The sequence below is a fragment of the Podarcis raffonei genome, chromosome 2 (genome assembly GCF_027172205.1).
Source record: "Podarcis raffonei isolate rPodRaf1 chromosome 2, rPodRaf1.pri, whole genome shotgun sequence".
NCBI lineage: Eukaryota > Metazoa > Chordata > Lepidosauria > Squamata > Lacertidae > Podarcis > Podarcis raffonei.
This window is the reverse complement of record NC_070603.1, coordinates 112,886,433-112,906,915: the sequence shown is the minus strand read 5'-3', so window position 1 is coordinate 112,906,915 and position 20,483 is coordinate 112,886,433. Positions and strand designations below refer to the sequence as shown.

The 20,483-nt window shown below is 44.4% G+C and overlaps 2 protein-coding genes across 2 annotated transcripts in view; one reads left to right on the top strand and one right to left on the bottom strand.

Moving 5' to 3' along the window:
• The window catches only part of LOC128409053 (zinc finger protein RFP-like), a 203,179-nt gene extending 199,698 nt beyond the window's left edge, over window positions 1-3,481 (top strand). The window contains exon 9 of the transcript XR_008329179.1: window positions 3,451-3,481. The gene's annotated coding sequence lies outside the window, so the exon portion shown is untranslated. The remainder of the gene's footprint in view (window positions 1-3,450) is intronic.
• On the bottom strand, window positions 1,407-19,919 carry LOC128409173 (zinc finger protein RFP-like). Its single transcript, XM_053379426.1, has 7 exons — window positions 19,423-19,919; window positions 10,128-10,223; window positions 7,318-7,548; window positions 5,325-5,347; window positions 4,713-4,831; window positions 3,366-3,392; window positions 1,407-2,253 (listed from the first exon to the last, which is right to left on the bottom strand). Exons 1-7 carry the CDS (start codon window positions 19,822-19,824, stop codon window positions 1,706-1,708), a joined length of 1,446 nt encoding a protein of 481 aa, XP_053235401.1. The 5' UTR covers window positions 19,825-19,919; the 3' UTR covers window positions 1,407-1,705.
• Window positions 19,920-20,483: the final 564 nt, after the last annotated feature.

Here is a 20,483-nt window from a genome sequence, read left to right as displayed (position 1 = left end):
TCGAGAGAATTTCTTCTTCTTTATTGGGTAAAAGACATTAATTTCACGATTTGGCAGTATAAGTAATTTCACTGGAGGATAAGCGCTAATTTTGAGAGCTGAAGTGCCACCACCCCGGACCCGGGAGTGATCCGCGAGAGAGCCTGTTGAGGAGATATAGAAGAGTTTGACAGCTGTCAAATTAGCTGTCAAGAAGGAAAAAGAGAACTTTGTTTCTGCTATCTCTGCTGGATATATTTGCTACAATTTGGTTATATTTTGTTGAAAACAAGGAAGAACTGATACAAACTAACTTGATTTTTGGATTTGAACTGGAAGGAAGATAAAGTAACCAAAATCCCTCTAGAGGGGATTTTGGGACATTACAAGAATGGCTGAAGGAGGAAAAATTCAAGCTAAATTGGACAGAGTGTTTCTTCTCTTGGGAAAGTTACAAGGCCAAATTGATGTTTTGGCTACAAATGTTGCAACTCTGGACTTAACAGTAAACAAATCCATTGAATTTGATAAGGACTTGACTCATGAAGTCCATGCAGCTGGACAAGAAGAGAAACTTGAAAGATTTGAGAGTGTGGAGAAAGAGATATATGTTGTTTCTGAGGAAAAGGAAGGAGGAGATGTAATGTTGCAGATGACAAAGGAGAGCCAGAGGCCTGACATGATGGCTACAAAGGAAAATAAGTACTGGATGATGAAAATCTGTTTTGAATTGAAGATTGAAGAATGGAGAGATCTCCTTATGTGGAGATCTGAAGACCTATGGATTACAAAAGGCTCCACTTTTAAGTATGGAGGTATGGCTGGAAGAAATATGGACCCTATCGGGACAGAGCTTCTCCGAGATCTGGTGTTTAATATTAAGGACTACCAAAGAAACCGGCAGAGAGGAATTGAGAGAGAATTAAGAGCCTCGGATGTGAGGTCTCCAGCTGATAGTAGACTAAGACTGATGGACATTTGTTGGGGATTGAAACCAGGAAAGGGTGGGGTGGGGTTTGGGAATCCAAAGGGTGCAGAATTATAATCTGTTTTTTTATTTTGTTTTGTTATTAGTATGAAAATTGGGGAATTCGTGGAAGGGAAACTGGGTCGACTTTAGAAAAATGTTTTAAGAATGAGCATTGATGTTTAAATACTGATGTTTATGTTAAAATTGGTTGTTGTTTTTTAAATGAATTAAATATAAAAAGGTCAAAAATTGGGGACAAGAACTTGTTGAATTAACAATTTGAATTGGAATATAAGAAGGGGAGGTGTGGGGAAGTCAGGGAAATATGTTATTGAAAATAAGGATTGTAAACTTTATGTGTTTTTAACTGTTTTGTTTTTTCTTTTTTCTTTTTTAATGTATAAAGGTGGAAAAACTCAATAAATATCTTTAAAAAAAAAGAGAGAAAATGCTAGGCTGTCACCTCCTCCCAGGTTGGGGGTGGTAGAGCTGGTGTGGGTGTCATGGCTCGTCTCCCAGGTACTTCCTGATATGGGGGAGCTGGCCTGGCTTATATTTTAATGCTTGCTAAACCTACTGTTTGTCATCCACTTCTGACACTCCACACACAGATTAAATTCTAAGATTTACTGGATCCAGAAATTTAGGGTGTCTGGCACCCACAAACTCATAACACTGAAGAGAAAATGCTAGGCTGTCACCTCCTCTCAGGGTGGGGGTGGTAAGGCTGGGAGCAGTGAGGAGCGTCCTCAGGACTCAACACTTCAGACCAGCTCCCCACCAAACATGGAAAAAGGGCTGGACCTTCTCCCCAGAGAATGAGGCTCGTTGGAATTTGAAAATCAAGTCGTCGGTGTGGGCATTATAGAATTCCACACAGCCCTGATCATAGTCTAGGGACACCCGGATCTTCCTGGGCTCATAGCTCAAGCTCAAAGGGGTCCGCTCAGGGAGGGTTGAAGCCCAGAAGGGATCAGATGAGGCTGACTCATCCTTTCCCTTCCCAATGGCCCAGATCCCCTCAGAAGGAATCATGCGGACAAAGCCTTTGCGCCTGACAGACTCTTTTGCAACCCCTACGGCCCAGTTGGCCCGTTCCCTTTCCTCCTTCTCCTCTTCCACCACCACCTCCCACCAATATCTTCCTGAGGTGAATTTTGCATGGCCCAGCGCGTAGAGCATGCTGTTGAATCTCCCAGGGTTGTCCTGAACGTCCTGCATTTCCCTTCTTCTTCTCAAATTCTTCAGGTCCTCGGTTACAACAAGAAAGGGGTGGGCGGTTCCTGGATCCAGAGTGACACTCACTGCAAAGAAAGAAGAAGAAGAAGAAGAAGAAGAAGAAGAAGAAGAAGAAGAGGACGAAGGAGAAGGAGAAGAAGAAGAAGAAGAGAATATGACAAAGGAGGCTGGATGGCTGATGAGGTCAGGTAAAGGCTCAGTCTCACCTACTGGAGAGAGGCTTGAAAACCCCCCAGGCCTGTTCCTGGGGCCCAGGAAAGAGTGGAAAGGACCACTCCTTCAATTACAGGCAGGTTGAGGACAGAGGGGCACTGTGGACCCCCACTCACATATGGATATTTTGGAAGTCCCACATCCCTTAATAATAATAATTATTATTATTATTATTATTATTATTATTATTATTATTATTATTATTACCCTGCCCAACCAGCTGGGTTTCCCCAGCCACTCTGCGCGGCTCCCAACAGAATGCTAAAAGCACAACAAAACATCAAACATTAAAAACTTCCCTAAACAGGGCTGCCTTCAGATGTCTTCTAAAAGTCTGGTAGTTGTTTATTTCCTTGACATCTGAGGGGAGGGCGTTCCGCAGGGTGGGTGCCACCACCAAGAAGGCCCTCTGTCTGGTTCCCTGTAACCTCCCTTCTCTCAGTTAAGGAACCGCCAGAAGGCCCTCGGAGCTGGACCTCTGTGTCCGGGCTGGACGATGGGGGTGGAGATGCTCCTTCAGGTATACTGGGCCGAGGCCGTATAGGGCTTTAAAGGCCAACACTTTGAATTGTGCTCAGAAACGTACTGGGAGCCAATGTAGGTCTTTCATGACTGGTGTTATATGGTCTAGGCAGCTGCTCCCAGTCACCAGTCTAGCTGCCCCATTCTGGATTAAGCAGGCACTGACTTTACCACATGTGGAATCCCTGCCATCCAGCATCTTAGTTGTCCTCTCATTAAGGAGCCCAATTTCTGTTCATATGAAAGGAAATAAATTGACTTTTCCTGAAGAGTGTTGCAACAAGCCACCCGCCTAAGGCCCTGAGATCTTCTGATGAAGATTGGGTATATAAATTTAACAAACTAAATAAAAGAAAAATGAAGGCAACCAGTTGAAATACTTGAACGAGGGATTGACACTGGTGAACATTTTCTCTTCTTCCATTCCTTACAGATAGTTTACCTTTGTTCGGTGCCTCCATCAGCAGCCCTGTTGCACAGAAGAAAGAGGTACTAATTAAAAACATGGTCAAAAGTCCATCAAGTAGATACCGTATTTTTTGCTCTATAAGACTCACTTTTCCCCTCCTAAAAGTAAGGGGAAATGTGTATGTGTCTTATGGAGTGAATGCAGACTGTGCAGCTATCGCAGAAGCCAGAACAGCAAGAGGGATTGCTGCTTTCACTGCGCAGCGATCCCTCTTGCTGTTCTGGCTTCTGAGATTCAGAATATTTTTTTCTTGTCTTCCTCCTCCAAAAACTAGGTGTGTCTTATGGTCTGATGCGTCTTATAGAGTGAAAAATACGGTAATTTGTTAACTGTCCCTGCCCCCCAAGTCCCACCCTCATACTAAATTCTTGGTTAATGAGGCCTATCGTGGATATAATTGGGGGGACAGAAGATGGGTCAGGTGGCCAATTACTCACGGACGAAAAACAAGGATATGCATCGCCTAAAAAGAAAAACAACAACTGTGAATAAAATTGGCACACGTTCTGCTCGTAGATCAGCAGTGGATGGCTGCCATTGGGAATGGGGGGGGGGCAGGCATAAAGGCAAACTTTAGATGGCGCCAGAGTCAATGACAAGCAAAGAAAACTATTTCTAGCAAAGAAAACTATTTCTTTTTCTAGGCTAAGGGCTCGTCCATACTGTTGTTTAATGTGGGCCGTAAGGTTCCGTCAATTCTCTGTTACCCAAATGATGGGTCCCCTCTAAATCAGCACCTCCCCACACTTTCACCTTCCCCAATCCCAGGTCTTCTCATCCCCTCTCCTTTTCAGAGTATCCCTGGTATGTGGAGAAAAAAGTATAATCGCAAATGGATTCTGCGTGACCTTGCCATGTATATACCAAGATCACAAACACCGCTTCCTTGCTTCTTCGCTCACCTGGGGCATGTTCAGGGAGGGAAAGGCATGGATAACCTATTCAAGGGAAGGGGTTTCAAACACCTATAGGGTAACCACACGCCCCATTAGAGATGGCAGGATCTAGAATCCATCTAGGTTGAAAACAGCATGTTGAGGACGAGGAGGAAAAAATTCCAGACTGAGATCAACTGCATTTTTGTGCTACAAATGGCTAAGTGTGTGCACGGCCAAGGAGGACAGTTGCATCAAAGGAATTCTAGGAAGCGGATGGAATGAGGGAAATGTGATTCGAGACCCGCTGGATCATTCCAGGTAAGAGTCAGCTCCTCTTTAGCAAAATTCTGACTTTTGCAGCAACCAAAAGAGATGTGGAACTGCCTGACAAACAGCATCCTTCCTCATTCCATGAACTGACCCCCCGGACCCCAAAGAATACCTTTGCATTTCTCCAGGGTATCCTGCAGAAACGAATTTTTCTGAGTGTAACTTATGAGTCTCTCTTCCATGCCTGTAGAGATTCCCAGCACTGCCCGCTTTTTTTTCCACTGCACAAACCTGTAAGGAAGGTGGGTCAGCCTAAAGGTAAAGGTAAAGGGACCCCTGACCATTAGGTCCAGTCGTGGCCGACTCTGGGGTTGCGGCGTTCATCTCGCTTTATTGGCCGAGGGAGCCGGCGTACAGCTTCCGGGTCATGTGGCCAGCATGACTAAGCCGCTTCTGGCGAACCAGAGCAGTGCACGGAAACGCCGTTTACCTTCCCGCCGGAGTGGTACCTATTTATCTACTTGCACTTTGATGTGCTTTCGAACTGCTAGGTTGGCAGGAGCAGGGACCGAGGAACGGGAGCTCACCCCGTCGCGGGGATTCGAACCGCCAGCCTTCTGATTTGAAAGTCCTAGGCTCTGTGGTTTAACCCACAGCGCCACCCGCGTCCCTCCGGGTCAGCCTAAGAGATGGTTTAAACAGCAGCAGCAGCAACAACAGCACCCAATGTGGGCGACCGGCCACTGGAAAAGGATAGGAAGGAGACTGAGAAAGAGCCACGTACCTGATCACCGAAGTCCCAAAGCCCTGAAAGAGAGAATGAGAGAAATGGGTCTCAGCTGCACAGGCAGAACACAAACAGGGCATTTTGCTCTACAGTGGTACCTCGGGATGCGAACGGGATCCGTTCCGGAGCCCCATTCGCATCCCAAACGGAACGTAAGATGCAACAGCGCGTCTGTGCATGCACATGCGTGTGATGTCATTTTGAGCGTCTGCGCATGCACGAGCAGTGAAACCCGGAAATAACGCGCTCCGTTACTTCCGGGTTGCCGCGGAGTGCAACTCGAACGCGCTCGACCCAAAGCACATTCAACTCGAGGTATGACTGCATTGGATAATACTTTTCTTGGAAGGCTCCATGCACACAATATTATAAAAAGGTAAAGGACCCCTTTACCTTTACCCTTTACCTTGATGCTTTTGAATTATGGTGATGGAGGAGACCCTTGAGAGTCCCATGGACTGCAAGAAGATCAAACCTATCCATTCTGAAGGAAATCAGCCCTGAGTGCTCACTGGAAGGACAGATCCTGAAGCTGAGGCTCCAATACTTTGGCCACCTCATGAGAAGAGAAGACTCCCTGGAAAAGACCCTGATATTGGGAAAGATGGAGGGCACAAGGAGAAGGGGACGACAGAGGACGAGATGGGTGGACAGTGTTCTCGAAGCTACGAACATAAGTTTGACCAAACTGCGGGAAGCAGTGAAAGACAGGAGTGCCTGGCGTGCTCTGGTCCATGGGGTCACGAAGAGTCGGACACGACTAAATGACTAAACAACAACAACAGGAAACTGAGAAGCAGTTGGAGGGAATGTTCTTCCCCTGTGGTCTGTGGCATCTTTGAGTAGGAGTGCCTGGCGTGCTCTGGTCCATGGGGTCACGAAGAGTCATACACGACTAAACAACTAAACAACCACAAAGGACCCCAGGACGGTTAAGTCCAGTCAAAGGCGACTATGGGGTTGCGGTGCTCATCTCACTTTGAGGCTGAAGGAGCCGGCGTTTCTCCTCAGACAGCTTTCTGGGTCATGTGGCCAGCATGACTAAACCGCTTCTGGCACAACGGGACACCGTGACAGAAGCCAGATCGCATGGAAACATTATACATTCAATGGACACAGAGACTGTATTTTCTTCTATCAAGTAGTGCATACACAACCTGGACCTATTACAAATTTGGTGCCCTGGGAAAAGCGCTTTTTCACAAATCAGTTTCGTTCTCAAAATAAAAGCTTAACGCAGATCAATTCTGCGTTACCCGCCCCCCTCCATTTGAAAATGGATGGAGGCAGCCCCAGCAATGGGGGCTGGGACCTCCCCAATGTCACTGTGGCTGGGTGTACACCAAGATTTCAACCCCCAATTCCTTCTTCATTCGCCTGGGATATGGGGCAGGGAGGAAAAGTCAGGAGAAATCTAATCCAGAAGAGCATCTTCAAATGTGTATCAAGTAACCACTCCCACTTTTGGGGATGGAAGGTTCTAGAAGCAACCTGGACTGAAACCAGCATGTTGAGGATGAGCATGCATGGTTCCACACTGAGAAGAAGCTACTCCTTTGTGCTACAAATGGATAATAAGTTTGTACACAGCCCAAGTGTCCTCCCCAGGTGTTATGTACTGAGTTGAATAGGATCCAGAATGCAGCAGTCTGATTGCTCCTAGAACAATAGGATTCAGAATGCAGCAGTCTGATTGATCCTAGAACAATGCAGCAGTATGTTTGGTCTGCAGGAGCTACCCAATCCAGCTCCAGATGGAAGTGAATCCACAACCTGATTGGCCTACAGGAGAATTCCGGAATTAGCCAATCACGTGCAGCCCATTGTGTAAATAATGTATATAAAGCAGATACTTTGGGGAAACTTTCATTCCTCCTCACCACTATGAGCTGAATAAAGAGCATGAAATCCACTCTCGACTCTGAGTATATTTCACTAGGGACCAGTACTCCCAGGATCAGGGAGCTGCCTTTGTGTTTCACTGTCTCACCCGCAGGAACTCAAAAGGCGGAAGTTGGCGCTTCTTCTCCATGTCTGTGATGTGGCTACTGAGAAAGGCGATATCCTGTGAGAGCTTGACGATATTACTTTCCTTTTTCGTCTTCATCTCTTTCTCCAGATCCTCCAGCTCGGTCAGCCAAAAACGCTGCAGCTCGTGCAGGAAGTTGTGCATTTGCTCGAAAGCGCCCGAGATCTTGTTCTTCTCCTCCTCTAGCTCCGCCTGAAGGGGAAATAGAAATTGGGGAGGGAGTAGAGGTGGAAGCTGAGTGCCGTTCAAGGGAGCATAGCTACAGGCCTGCGACGGATACTGCAAAAGAATTTTACACATAATGCTTCTTTAACGTACCACAGTGCAGTAAATTTCCACAGGATTCTTAAGAATGAACCTTTTTTTTGTTGGTGGTACAGTGGTACCTTGGGTTAAGTACTTAATTCGTTCCGGAGGTCCGTTCTTAACCTGAAACTGTTCTTAACCTGAAGCACCACTTTAGCTAATGGGGCCTCCTGCTGCTGCCGCGCGATTTCTGTTCTCATCCTGAAGCAAAGTTCTTAACCCGAGGTATTATTTCTGGGTTAGCGGAGTCTGTAACCTGAAGCGTATGTAACCTGAAGTGTATTTAACCCGAGGTACCATTGTACAGTGGTACCTTGGATTAAATACTTAATTCGTTCCGGAGGTCCGTTTTTAACCTGAAACTGTTCTTAACCTGAAGCACCACTTTAGCTAATGGAGTTTCTCGCTGCCGCCGCGCCGCCAGAGCACGATTTCTGTTCTCACCCTGAAGCAAAGTTCTTAACCCGAGGTACTATTTCTGGGTTAGCGGAGTCTGTAACCTGAAGCGTATGTAACCTGAAGCGTATTTAACCCGAGGTACCACTGTACTGACTTTGGAAGGGGACACCGCAGAAATTTTTCCGTTGCCAGATTTACTATGGAGCTTATGGTGCAAGCTGGGGGGAAAGGCTCTCACAATAAATGAAAAAAATTACATACAGTCATACCTCGGCTCCCGAACGCCTTGCGAGTCTAATGATTTGGCTCCCGAACGCCGCAAAACCGGAAGTGACTGTTCCGGTTTGCGAACGTTCTTTGGAACCCGAACGTCTGACGCTGCCAATTGGAAGCCGTGCCTTGGTTCCTGAACGTTTTGGAAGTCGAACGGACTTCCAGAACGGATTCTGTTCAACTTCCGAGGTACCACTGTACACACAATACACTAAATAAATAGATAAATAGCAATATTAGAGATTAATGATATACGTTAATCTTGGGAATGCAACAAAATTAGAATCAGGTAACTGGTAAAAATGGCCACTCGGTTCACCAAGGTTTATGTGTTTATATTTTGAATTAGATATATATGGGAGCACCAAAAAATTTTAAGTGACTCCTAAGGTCTTAATCCAGGCCTGCAAAGGCTGCCTGCCATAACATTGCTCCCTCATGTTATCCCCGTCTTTGATTAGAAGGGCTCAGGTGGTCTTGGTGGCAGGGCTGGCAAAATGTCCTAGGCCGGCCCTGCTTTAAGGTATCCTGGACGCAAGATGTTCAGGGCTCTTCGTATTAACACAGGAGCACACTGAGCCAGTTGCAAATGGGCACCCAGCACAGATGTGTTGTTTTTTCCCTGACGGGGGATGCACAGCAACTTTACTGAGCTCTAAGGCAGAAACGTGAACACAACCAGAGGCCTTTCTCCTTGGGATAATATGTTCTGAAATGCCCAATAAAGATGTAAAGTTATTTTTGTATGCCACAACCGCTGCTTGAATCCTTATAGCTCAGAAATGGAAAACACAAGAATTACCAATTGTGGAAGAATGGCAGATGAAAATGATGGAATATATGGAGCTGGCTGACCATACTGGAAGAATCCGTGACCAGAAAGAAGAGGAACATCAAGAAGAGTGGAAGAAATTTAGAGACTATTTGAACAAATATTGTAATATTAAAAATTAGAAACTAAGAAAGAAAAATTAGAAATTAAGAAATTAGAAAGCAAGAGTTGTAAAATAACTGAGATCTGAACTTTAAGAAAAGTTTAAAAATTAGAATTTAATTGGAATATTATGTTTTAATAATGATATTGGAAAACTGCTACATTTAAATACAAGGAAATTCAGAAGGGAGGGCTCAGAGGAAGTCGAAATGATGTTAATGACGCTAGAAGTTTAAACGGTCAATTAATTTGTGTGGTTTGGGTGTTTGTTAATATGTGTTTTTATTTTTCTTGTTATCTTTTTTGTTTATATTATTAATTTTGTCCCTTCAGTTTCTGTTGTAGTAGGTGTTATATTTGCTAGAAACTTAATAGTAAAGGTAAAGGGACCCCTGACCATTAGGTCCAGTCGTGACCGACTCTGGGGTTGTGGCACTCATTTTGCTTTATTGGCCGAGGGAGCCGGCGTACAGCTTCCGGGTCATGTGGCCAGCATGACTAAGCGAACCAGAGCAGCGCACGGAAACGCCGTTTACCTTCCCGCTGGAGTGGTACCTATTTATCTACTTGCACTTTGATGTGCTTTCAAACTGCTAGGTTGGCAGGAGCAGGGACCGGGCAACGGGAGCTCACCCCGTCGCAGGGATTCGAACCGCCGACCATCTGATCGGCAAGTCCTAGGCTCTATGGTTTAACCCACAGCACCACCCGCGTCCCTAGAAACTTAATAAAAATCATTAAGAACAAACAAACGTGAACACAGCCTGATATATCTGCCGGCATACATATCCAGGATGACAGAACTGTTGGCCAGCCAAGACTCATCCCCAATATGGGAACTATAACAGCAAAGACCTACCGGAAACGCCTTGACCCTCTCTTCTTCAGCCAGTTTCCATTGCCTAACCACTTGTCTCTCTTGCATCAGAAACTGCACCCGAGCCTGGATTCCTTGCTGTGGAAAACAAAATGAGGCTTTTTGACCTGTGAGAAATCAGCCAGTTTGATGCCCAGACACAATTCCCCCCACAAAATATTGGATTTATTTTTATTTTTGCAATAAGGAGAGTGACAAGGAAATGCACTGGAAAGCATGGGATAAAAGTCATCGAACTTCCCCAGAAATAAACCGGAATTAACGCTAATCAAATAGCCTCCGCTGTCTAACCTCCCTGCAAACAAATCAGAATTAATGCTCAATAAACAAGTCATTTGGAAGTGCCTTATGTCCAGTCTTTATTGAGCATTCATTTTTATTCATTTGTGGGGTATGTGTACATGCTATTAGTCATTATTTTTTTTACCACACTTTTCAAGAACCCAGTTTTGCCCCACAAGCTTCCTCATTTCAGAAGTTTGATGGGTGTGCGGAGAGAGAGAAAGAAAGGGTCTTTTTGCTGTTGTCATTATCCCCATTTAAAGTACTGCCATACCACTTTAAACAGTCATGGCTTCCCGCCCCCCCCCCCCAAATTATTGGAGCTGTAGTTTGCTTAGGGTGCTGAGAGCTGTTTAGAGACCCCGTCATTCGCCTCTCAGAGGTACAATTCCAGACGTCTAAAATGCCTGAGGGGAAAATTCCTTTAAAATATTTTTGGAGATTTTGCCAAAAAAACCCACACCTCAACACCTCTGTGTCCAGATTTTCACTTTTTTGAAATATGAGAACCCTAGTTTAACAACCAATCCCTCTTCCCTGGGAATTTTGATAACTGTAGCTGTGAGGAGAAGAGCGAGTCTCCTAACAGAGCTCAGCACTTTTTACAAGCTCCAGCCCCCGGAACAGCCATGACTGTTGAAATGGTATTAAACGCATAGTGCTCCAAATGTGCAGGTGGCGCCATTGTGAAACAATTAAGAGTCAGAAATCAAATCAAATCAAATTTATTAAAAACGGTCACAGACCAGATTAACTCGTACAGCTAGTCAGCAAAGCATAACACCGGAAAAAACAAAGGACAATTTCAATACAGATTAGGCCATAACAGCAATTTAAAATTAGACAGCATAAATAAAATTAAGTATTTGCCTTTGCCTGCATATTGGCATTGGAAAGCTCTTGTTTCCTGCGCCTAATAGCGGCTACACAGAATTTGGCAACATTGATCGTAATTTCAGGAACCTTATCTTCTACCAAGGCTCTCATACGTTGGAGTTCTGGTTCATTTTTAAGCTTTTGTAGAACTGGGGCAATAAAGGTCAGGCGTAGATCCTCGTAGTAACTACAGTGCAGCAATACATGCAGACTTGTTTCCACTTCCGATGAGCCACATGGGCAAACACGTGACTCATATGGTTTGCCCTCATATCTGCCTAGCAGCAGGGCAGAGGGCAGAACGTTAAATCTGGCCAGGGTAAAGGAGTGTCTGTACTTAGGTATTTGTAAATCAGCCAGATAATTTGCGGGTGAGAACCCTCTCCCAAAGTCTCTAATTGTGGCATGTTTCTCCATTTTGCCCATATGACATTGCAGCTCTATGTCCCTAATGCGTTGAAGCACTTGACTTCTGGCTCTCTCATATCCTGCCGCTATCAAGATCTGCGGGGAGAATCCCAAGCTTCTTATCTTTTCAAACAGGGAAGCTTTCCAGGTAGAATGAAAGGTGTCTAAGAGTGTTAAAGGAGCCAAACCGGCCGGGGAAAAAATAAGTTTTAACCAGTAGTGTATCTTTAGAATCCACAACCGCGCGTTAATGGGTGGTTGTCCAACTTCTAAGCGGACAGCTATATTAGATACACAGGGGGGGATCCCCAATAAACACCGATAGAATTTTGTTTGAAATGCCTCCATAGGCGCAAAATTTTTAAAACTGCAAACCTGGGATCCATAAGTGAGTTGTGGGAGTATTTTTGCAGCAAAAACCTGGGAGGCCGCTGGAATGTATTTACCCCCTTTCCTGTGAAAAAATCTTATAAGGGCTTTATTGGCCCTTCCTGCGTTGGCAATGGCGTTTTTCATCTGTTGGTGCCACGAGACCCTTTCCTGAAAAGTTATTCCCAGGTATTTGAAAGTTGCTACCTGGTCAATAGGTTGACCATTAATTCTCCATTTGTGTTTCCTTCTTTTTTTTGAAAACACCATAATTTTAGATTTGCTGTAATTTATTGATAGTTGTTCCGCTTGACAATAGTCAGCAAGTGATCTCAAAAGCTTCCTCAAGCCAACGCAGGAAAAGGAGAGTAGGACTGCGTCGTCCGCATACAGAAGCACCGGGAGGGGCATACCTGCCAGATTGGGAGGGTGGGCATTTTCTTTCGCCATATTTACTGCTAGAGAGTTGATATAAAAATTAAATAGCGTTGGCGCGAGGACACATCCTTGTTTAACCCCATAGTGCGTTTGAATTTCTTTAGTTAGATGGCCTGACCGATCGCATCTTACCCTCACCCTGGTGTTTTCGTATAGACCACGGATAAGGCGTAATAAGCGTTTATCTATGTTTGTAGCGCCAAGCTTTTCCCAGAGTCTGTCCCTTGGTATTAGATCAAAAGCCGATTTAAAATCCACAAAAGCTGCATATAAAGACCCCCCTTTTCTAGAGTATTTGTCTGCCAGGTGTTGAAGGATAAGGGCCTGGTCTATAGTTGAACGCTTTGCTCTAAAACCAGCTTGAGCTTCTGATAGAATATGCTCTCTTTCCATCCACTCCACTAGTTTATCACATAAATGAGCAGCATACAGTTTGCTAATAATACTTAATAGACTGATTGGTCTGTAGTTAGCTGGCTCAGTTCTGCTTCCTTTCTTGAATATTGGAATGATGATGGCTAAACCCCAGTCCTCGGGGATAATAGCTGCTTGATTTATACTAGTGAACAAGGCGGCTAGCACAGGGGCCCACCATTCAACATTTGCCTTAAGAATTTCTGGTGGGATATTGTCAGCACCCGGGGCTTTCCCTGATTTAAGGGATTGAATAAGGCCAGTAATTTCTTCTGTGGTTACAGGGGGCCATTCCTTGCCAAATTCACTTGAAGCAGGAAGCAGAACTGGGACCAGCTGATTTGATGAATATAATGAGAGGAAATAGGCCTCCCATGCTCCAGCGGGTATAGAGTATTCGACTTCGATCGGGGAGTCTCTCCAGCCCTTTGCGATTGTTTTCCAAAACGTAGCAGAATCTTTCCTTCGGGAGGCCTCCACTAGGCACTGCCATTCCTCCCTTTGTGCCTGGAGCTTTTTCTTGTTAATCAAAGCTTTATAACTGCGTTTTAACTCAAACCAGTCTAATGGAAGCGAAGGTAAGTTCGCTGATCTATAGTTCCTATACTTGTCCAGCAGGAGGCGTTTCATAGCCATGCATTCTTGGTTAAACCAAGGTTTGGATTTATTAGAGTGCAGAGATTGCCGTGGCGTTTTTTTGTTGGTCAGATAAGGTTGTAGAGACGAAATCAGTTCCCGGAACATATCTAATCTAGCCTCAGGAGTTGGGGAATTAACAAGGTTCTCCTTTCTAGCAAGAAAAGTATCTGAGTGAAGTCTTTCCGATATTTCATCACTCAATTTGCTGGACCATTTAATACGTGAATATCTTAGCTCCATGTTTTCGAAACATGGGGCTACAAGTTTATCAGAGCAGAATAGATCTTTTCTTACATCCAGTATTAAACAGAGCGGTAGATGGTCGCTGTCAACCCTCTCCACCACTTTACATTCCCGTGCTCTGCTCAAAAGGTTAGATGACACCAGGACGTAATCGATAGTGGAGGCTCCCATGTTGGATATAAATGTAAATTCCCCACTGGGTTCTCTGTCGACACGACCATTTAATAAAGTCAGATCCAGATTGTTGGAAAAACGTAGAAGGCATAGGCCTGCGTAGTTGCAGCCCTTGTCTTTTGAGAGCCTTGGGGGAATAGAAAGGGCTTCTTCAGAAATGGGAGGTACATCATGGAAATGAGCATATAACGCTTCATCTGACTGGCCAATTCTGGCATTTAAATCCCCAGCCAGCAGCACTGCCGCTGCAGGAGTTTGATTCATTAGCTCATCGACATATGATTCTAGCCTATGCCAGATATTTTTGATAAGCTGCTTGCCTCTTTGGGGAGAGGCATATATATTAATCAATAGAAGCGTGCAATATCTGCATTTCATTAATAATGCCATGGCCACACTGCTCAGAGGCTCCAGCTCGACGAAAGATGCTCTCAGCCTTGTGGATATTAGAATGCCTAACCCACCCTTAACTCGTCCCCCTTTGTTGCTTGGTGAACCTGCGAGCGAAAATGAGGCAAAACCATTTACATCTAAATCCCCTGTTAGCCATGTCTCTTGCAGGAAGACTATATCATGCTCTTGAATAAAATTGACAAATGATTGGTCAGTCGGCTTGTTGAGCCAACCAGCAATGTTCCATGATAAAAATTTAAGATTGGCTTTATCACGGTCGAGTCTTTGTCAATTATTAGCTAACGTACTTTTAGGGTTTATCGCTTTATGTATCGGTCGCCTATCATCTTTGTATGGCAGGCTATCCAGCCGCTCTATGATTTCAATAGGTGGATGCAAAGTGCTCACGTTTGTGAACACCGGATCTTTATTATGCATAAATTCCTTCTGTGGATATTCTGTTGCGGCCTGATTTTGGCCCAATTCTGTTTCATCTAGGTATCTCATTTTGTCCCATACGTCTGGTGGGGTCACCTTAGGGATATTTCTCCTTCGAGGGGGTGATGGAGTGCTCTCCTTGAAGGGTGGCACATTCTCTCTTGGTGGAAAGTTAATCTCCGCTTTGATCTGAAGGTTACGTGTTGTGGTCTTTTTTTGGTCCCCCTTAATAACCTCGTTGCCAGAAGCTCTCTCGGCCAGCTTATCTCTTAGCTTGTCTAGTCTTCCCAAGATGTCAGTTTGTATTAATGGTGGGAACATCCAGAATTGGTCAATTAGGATATTTTCTTCCATAGTAAAGAAATCCTCACGTTTGCTCACAACGCTTTGCGGATTCTGTTTGTCAGGCCAGAATTTTGAGAGTTGTTTCCCCTTTCTAAGATTTACCTGCTTAGTTCTCAAAAGGGGGCTCAAAGGAGCCTTATTTTCAAAGAGCCTAAGTATTGTTATCCGTGCTTTTAAAAAGGCAGGTCTTGACCTAAAAATAAACTTGGCCAGGTTCTGATCCCTAAAAGTGGTCAGTGCTCTCACTGAGTGACCATCATAATGTAGATATTCCACCGAGATGATATCATTAGAATTAACCATTCCTGGCAGTATGTCATTTAGGCTAGATACAAAGTTCATTATTCACTGTTTCCCTGTAAGGAAGCCCTTAGGCTTCGGGAAGTTTGTGAATACCAATTTTTGGGGATTTAGGATCAAATTCCAATCTCTTTCCTGACTGGAGGCTTGCCAGGTCTGAAGGGGGGTATCATCTCTACTGAACACTTCCTCCTCCCCGCTGTTCGATTTGCTAAGTGTTTTATTGCCTTCATAGGTAGAGGCCTCAACTTCCGCAGCATCAGGTTTGTTAAATAGTTGGTTATCCAGGGACTGAATTGTTACTTCTGCCTTCTCACTTGCTACTGGAGTCAGCCTTGGCGAGTCCTCCTTAGCCGGTTGCTGTGTAACTATCTTTGTTTCTCTCTTTTTACCCTTCTTTTTGCTGCCCCGTGTGGTCGGTTTATTTGGGGCCGAGGGAAGAAGTTTAAACAATTTCTGCCAATGTATGCTTCGATTACTGCAGGTATACTTGGCTTTCCTTGTTGTTTTGATATTTTTACTTTTCTTCACTATTGCCCTTGAGTTATGTCTTTGCAAATTCTTATTTATTACTGGTTTGTTTGTCCCCACTAGCTCAACTGTTTTATGTTCTTGGGGCATATCATTTAATTTTATCTCTTTTAATTGAGGTATGAAATTTTCTACTAACGTCAGCAGTAGCCCATTTGTTATCGTTAGATAATTTTTTATGTTGTCTAGATCAGTACTTATTGCTAGGGAATAATCCAAAGGGCGGCCGTCACTCAATTCTGTTTGAGAGTATTTTGGAATAGATATCTGGTTTTGATGGGTTGATGTAATTTCTTCCGTGGGCAGCTGTTCCTTAGTAATAGAGGTATTTCCCTCCTGAAGTTCCTCGGCTGAAGCTAGTTCTTGCGCTAGGCTGCATGGGGAGTTAATATTTCCAGTACCTTGATATGTCTCTTTAAAATAAGACGTCCAATCAAGAACAGTAAGAGAAGGGGGTATTACTTCATCAAGAATTAACTCTTTTTGTGGACTCTTACCCTCCTCCATCTTAGGAAAGTAATTTGTGATTTTGCTTTGTCTTTTACCAGGGCCCGGGGGGCTGATTGCCGAGTCAGGCAGTATACCCAACTCCTTATATGTTCTTCTAGTAAAAACCATGGTAAAAGTTGTCTTGATATAGAGAGAGGGCAGTTTACCCCAGGTGCGACTGCCTTAAATTGGGGGGCAAGTGGGGGTATCAATCTATATTCCCACCTGCTCTCTGCAGCAGCTTCCTGATGTGCTCATCAACAGCCTCAGTATATTTCTCTATTTTGCGTTCTCTGCTTTTAGATCTTGGCGATTGTTTTCACCTCAATCATGCGACCAGCGCTGTTTCACAGATGCTGCAACCTAGTCAGAATATAATAATAAAGCAATGCTGCCAAAGGGACAGCAGTAATAAAACGGCTAAAAACTACATTAAAATTAAAATTGCCTTATTTAGGCAATTTATGTGCAGCTGGAAAAGGATAATAGTGGGGTTTGGCTATAACGCATGTACAGCTATGATAACCTTGTATTTCGGGCCCTAGCTTAGTCTTTAGAGGCCATCTCCCACCGCCCTATACTGAACGAAGGATATCCAAGAGCCCCAGAAGGGAAACTTTCTGTGGGCTGGTTCACTGATTCCTTCTACGCAGTCTTTCAGAGGCCTACCACATAAGGCAGGGCACAGAGCGATATCTTGCTGTAGCCGGTATTCCAAACCTCCAGAGGGTCCTATCCGATACACTGTTGTAGAGTTATTGTGTAGATTAAAGACTTCCTGTAAAAAACTCAGGATGCCTTCACCAGGAGTCTCTGAGAGTGTAAATGCTGGTCTCCTCAGAACAGTTTGTTAAAATGAAGAGTCTTTCCAGCTACTGCACTTCCTCTTCAGCTGCGAAGCAGGAATGCTGTCCCCAGCTAGTTCACACAGCCCCCCAGCTGGGCGGGGGTCAGTCGGTTCAGTTAACCCCCGAATCTCCAAGCTTTATCTTTCTCTGTGTTCAGCAGAGCTGGGTGTCTATGGGCCAGTCTCAAAGCAGGGCTCACAGTCGTGTCTTTCCTTACCCTCCTTCTCCAGGCACCGTTGGTCGGGTAAGCAGTTCACAGTTCTGTCTTTAGACCTCTTCTCTCTCTGCTCTCAGTTCAGGCAGCAGCGTTCTCTCCTCTCTGGCAACCTTGACCGGGCAGCTGATAAGGAGGGAGGGAGCAGGCTGGGACAAGCTGAAGACAAGCTCGCAGAGCCAACAGGAATTATAAAAGTGCTCAGAGTCTTTAAAATGTTTTCCGTTTGTTAGAAATTGGCATCCGGAGTGCAATTAAGATAAGGTTTTAAAAGAATAAAAGTGAGCGCTGGAGAGCGTGACTTGCCTCGGCGCCATCTTGGCTCCTCCCAGAGTCAGAAATCCTTGCCAATATCTTATTTATTAATTCCATTTATAAGTGGAATCCTTCCTCCCGATTCCTTCCATCACCAAAGATCTATTAGTAGGCTCCGCTCTACATAATCCGCTGGCAATTAATTCTTACAGCTATTAAATTTAAAAGCTACACTCCGCCTGAAGTTTTAAAGATCACAGGGCACTTTACAATATAAAAACATAGAATTAAGCCACAATATAAAAACATAGAATTAAGCCACAAAATCAACTATACCACTTCCTAATGATAACAAATCCATCTTTGGAAACCGCTAACCAGTGATGGTGAAATTCGGCCCTCCAGCTGTTTGGGGACTACAGTTCCCATCATCCCTGACCACTGTTCCTGTTAGCTAGGGATGTTGGGAGTTGTAGTCCCAAAACAGCTGGAGGCCAAGTTTCTCCATCACTGCGATAACCTTTTGCCCTGGCCTTATTCTCGGGGGTGAAGTGTGTTGTAGCTCAACTTTTCTCATGCTAAAGGACAGATATGCACTTTGGAGGTGACTCAGCTACCCCTTTTTAAGCAGAAGCTGCAAATGGAAAAGGCTGCTCCAGTTAACCTTAGGAAACAAACAACAACATTTCCGGTCTTGTTGGGAAAGCTACCTTAAATATCTTTTCCAACTCATTATAAATCAATCTCCCAAAAGTCCTTAGCTACTTTGCACATCCGCCACATGTGGTAAAAGGAGCCTTCTACTTCTTCTTTTTTAAAAAATGTATCTTTATTAATTTAAAATAAATACATTAATGAAAAAACAGCTGTATATACAGGTAAACAAACATACAATGAATCAAACATATAACAGAAGGATCAAACAAACCACCACACTATAAGATATAAGAAGTTTAATATAATTCTCATCGTATATACTCCTGGTATTGAACACAATTATAAAACTTACAGAGAATGAATTTAAAACTGACTTCCAATTAATCTCACTGTACTTTATCTATCCATTACTTTATACCGCCCAGTTACATATTTCTTATATAATTTCCTTTTACCTCCCTACAAACTTTTATTTATACAATACTTCTACTTCTTTACATTTCCAACAAAGATCTGACGTTGATTTATATACCGTATTTTTTGCTCTATAAGACTCACTTTTTCCCTCCCAAAAATTAAGGGGAAATGTGTGTGCATCTTGCTGTTCTGGCTTCTGAGATTCAGAATATTTTTTTTCTTGTTTTCCTCCTCCAAAAACTAGGTGCGTCTTGTGGTCTGGTGTGTCTTATAGAGCGAAAAATACGATATATTTTGGCTAATTTGCTTGGCGTTAGGTACCATCTATACATCATAGCACGGTGAGGATTAAAGCTAGACCTCTGAAGCACATCTCCCTCCTCAAAGAATTCTGGCCGCTATAGTTTACCCCACGCAGGGTTACAACTCTCAAGAACCAACTACAAAGCCCAGAATTCTTTGAAGGGGAAAATGGGCTTTCCAGGTAGAGTGCTCATGCAACCTAAGACACAGTTCTGAGAATTGATGCTTGAAGGAGATTTCCTACCTTAATCTTCTGTGAAATCCCGTCCAGATTAAACATGTCGTGTTCGCTGTGCTCTTGCGACCTCTTGCAGACGTTGCAGGTGGGGGCTACACAAACATTGCAGAAAAACTCCAAGGGCTCCCCATGTCTCTTGCAATTGGTTGTCTCCGCCTGAGAGGTGAACTGCTTGGCTATTTCGACCACGTTGGCCAGCTGCCGGTTTGGCCTGAAGCTGGTTCTCTGGGCTACCTGCCTGCAATGGGGGCATGATGCTGGTCTTTGCGTTTCTTTCCAGCACATGGTGAGGCAGGCTTTGCAGAAGCTGTGCCCGCAGTCCAGAATCACCGGGTCTGTGAAATAGTCCAGGCAGATGGGGCAGGAGGTTTCGTCCAGGAACTGCCGGGTGAGGAGCACGCTTGCCATGTCTGCTCCGCTCTGAAGCAGAAGGGAGAAAGGGAGGATGTTTTGCTTTTGGTTTCAAGGCACTGACTGTTTCCTGGAACTGCCAGGCTCTCCAGCATGAGTCATCCCAGATTAAGTCTTCTAAGCCACATCCCTTCATATTAAAAGGTGGGCGTGGACTGTTGCCAAAGATTCGTTCAAAAACGCAGCGCTTTTTTCTGGGGGGGACGCAGGGGTACGCATACCCCTAAACATTTTGTGAATCTACATCTGGCCTCATTGAGGGGCAGTATTTCAATATGAGTAGGAAAATGAGAGTACCTTTAAACTTTTTTTTTAATAGAAAAAAAGCACTGCAAAAACGTATGCCACCATAGAGCAGCTTCCCATCTCCAGTCAAACCATCCACCTGACAATAACACTTACAAAATACAGTGGTACCTCGGGTTAAGAACTTACCGTATTTTTCGCTCTATGGGACGCACCCGAGCAAAGGACACACCTAGTTTTTAGAGGAGGAAAACAAGTAAAAAATATTTTGAATCAAATCAGTGTCGTGGCTGAAGGGGGAAGCCCCGGCATCCCCAAGCTAGAACAGCGAGACGCTGCGCAGTGCTCCGTCTCTCTGTTCTGGCTTTGGGGACAGCCTTTCAAGCCTCCGCAGGGCAGCAGGGTGCCTT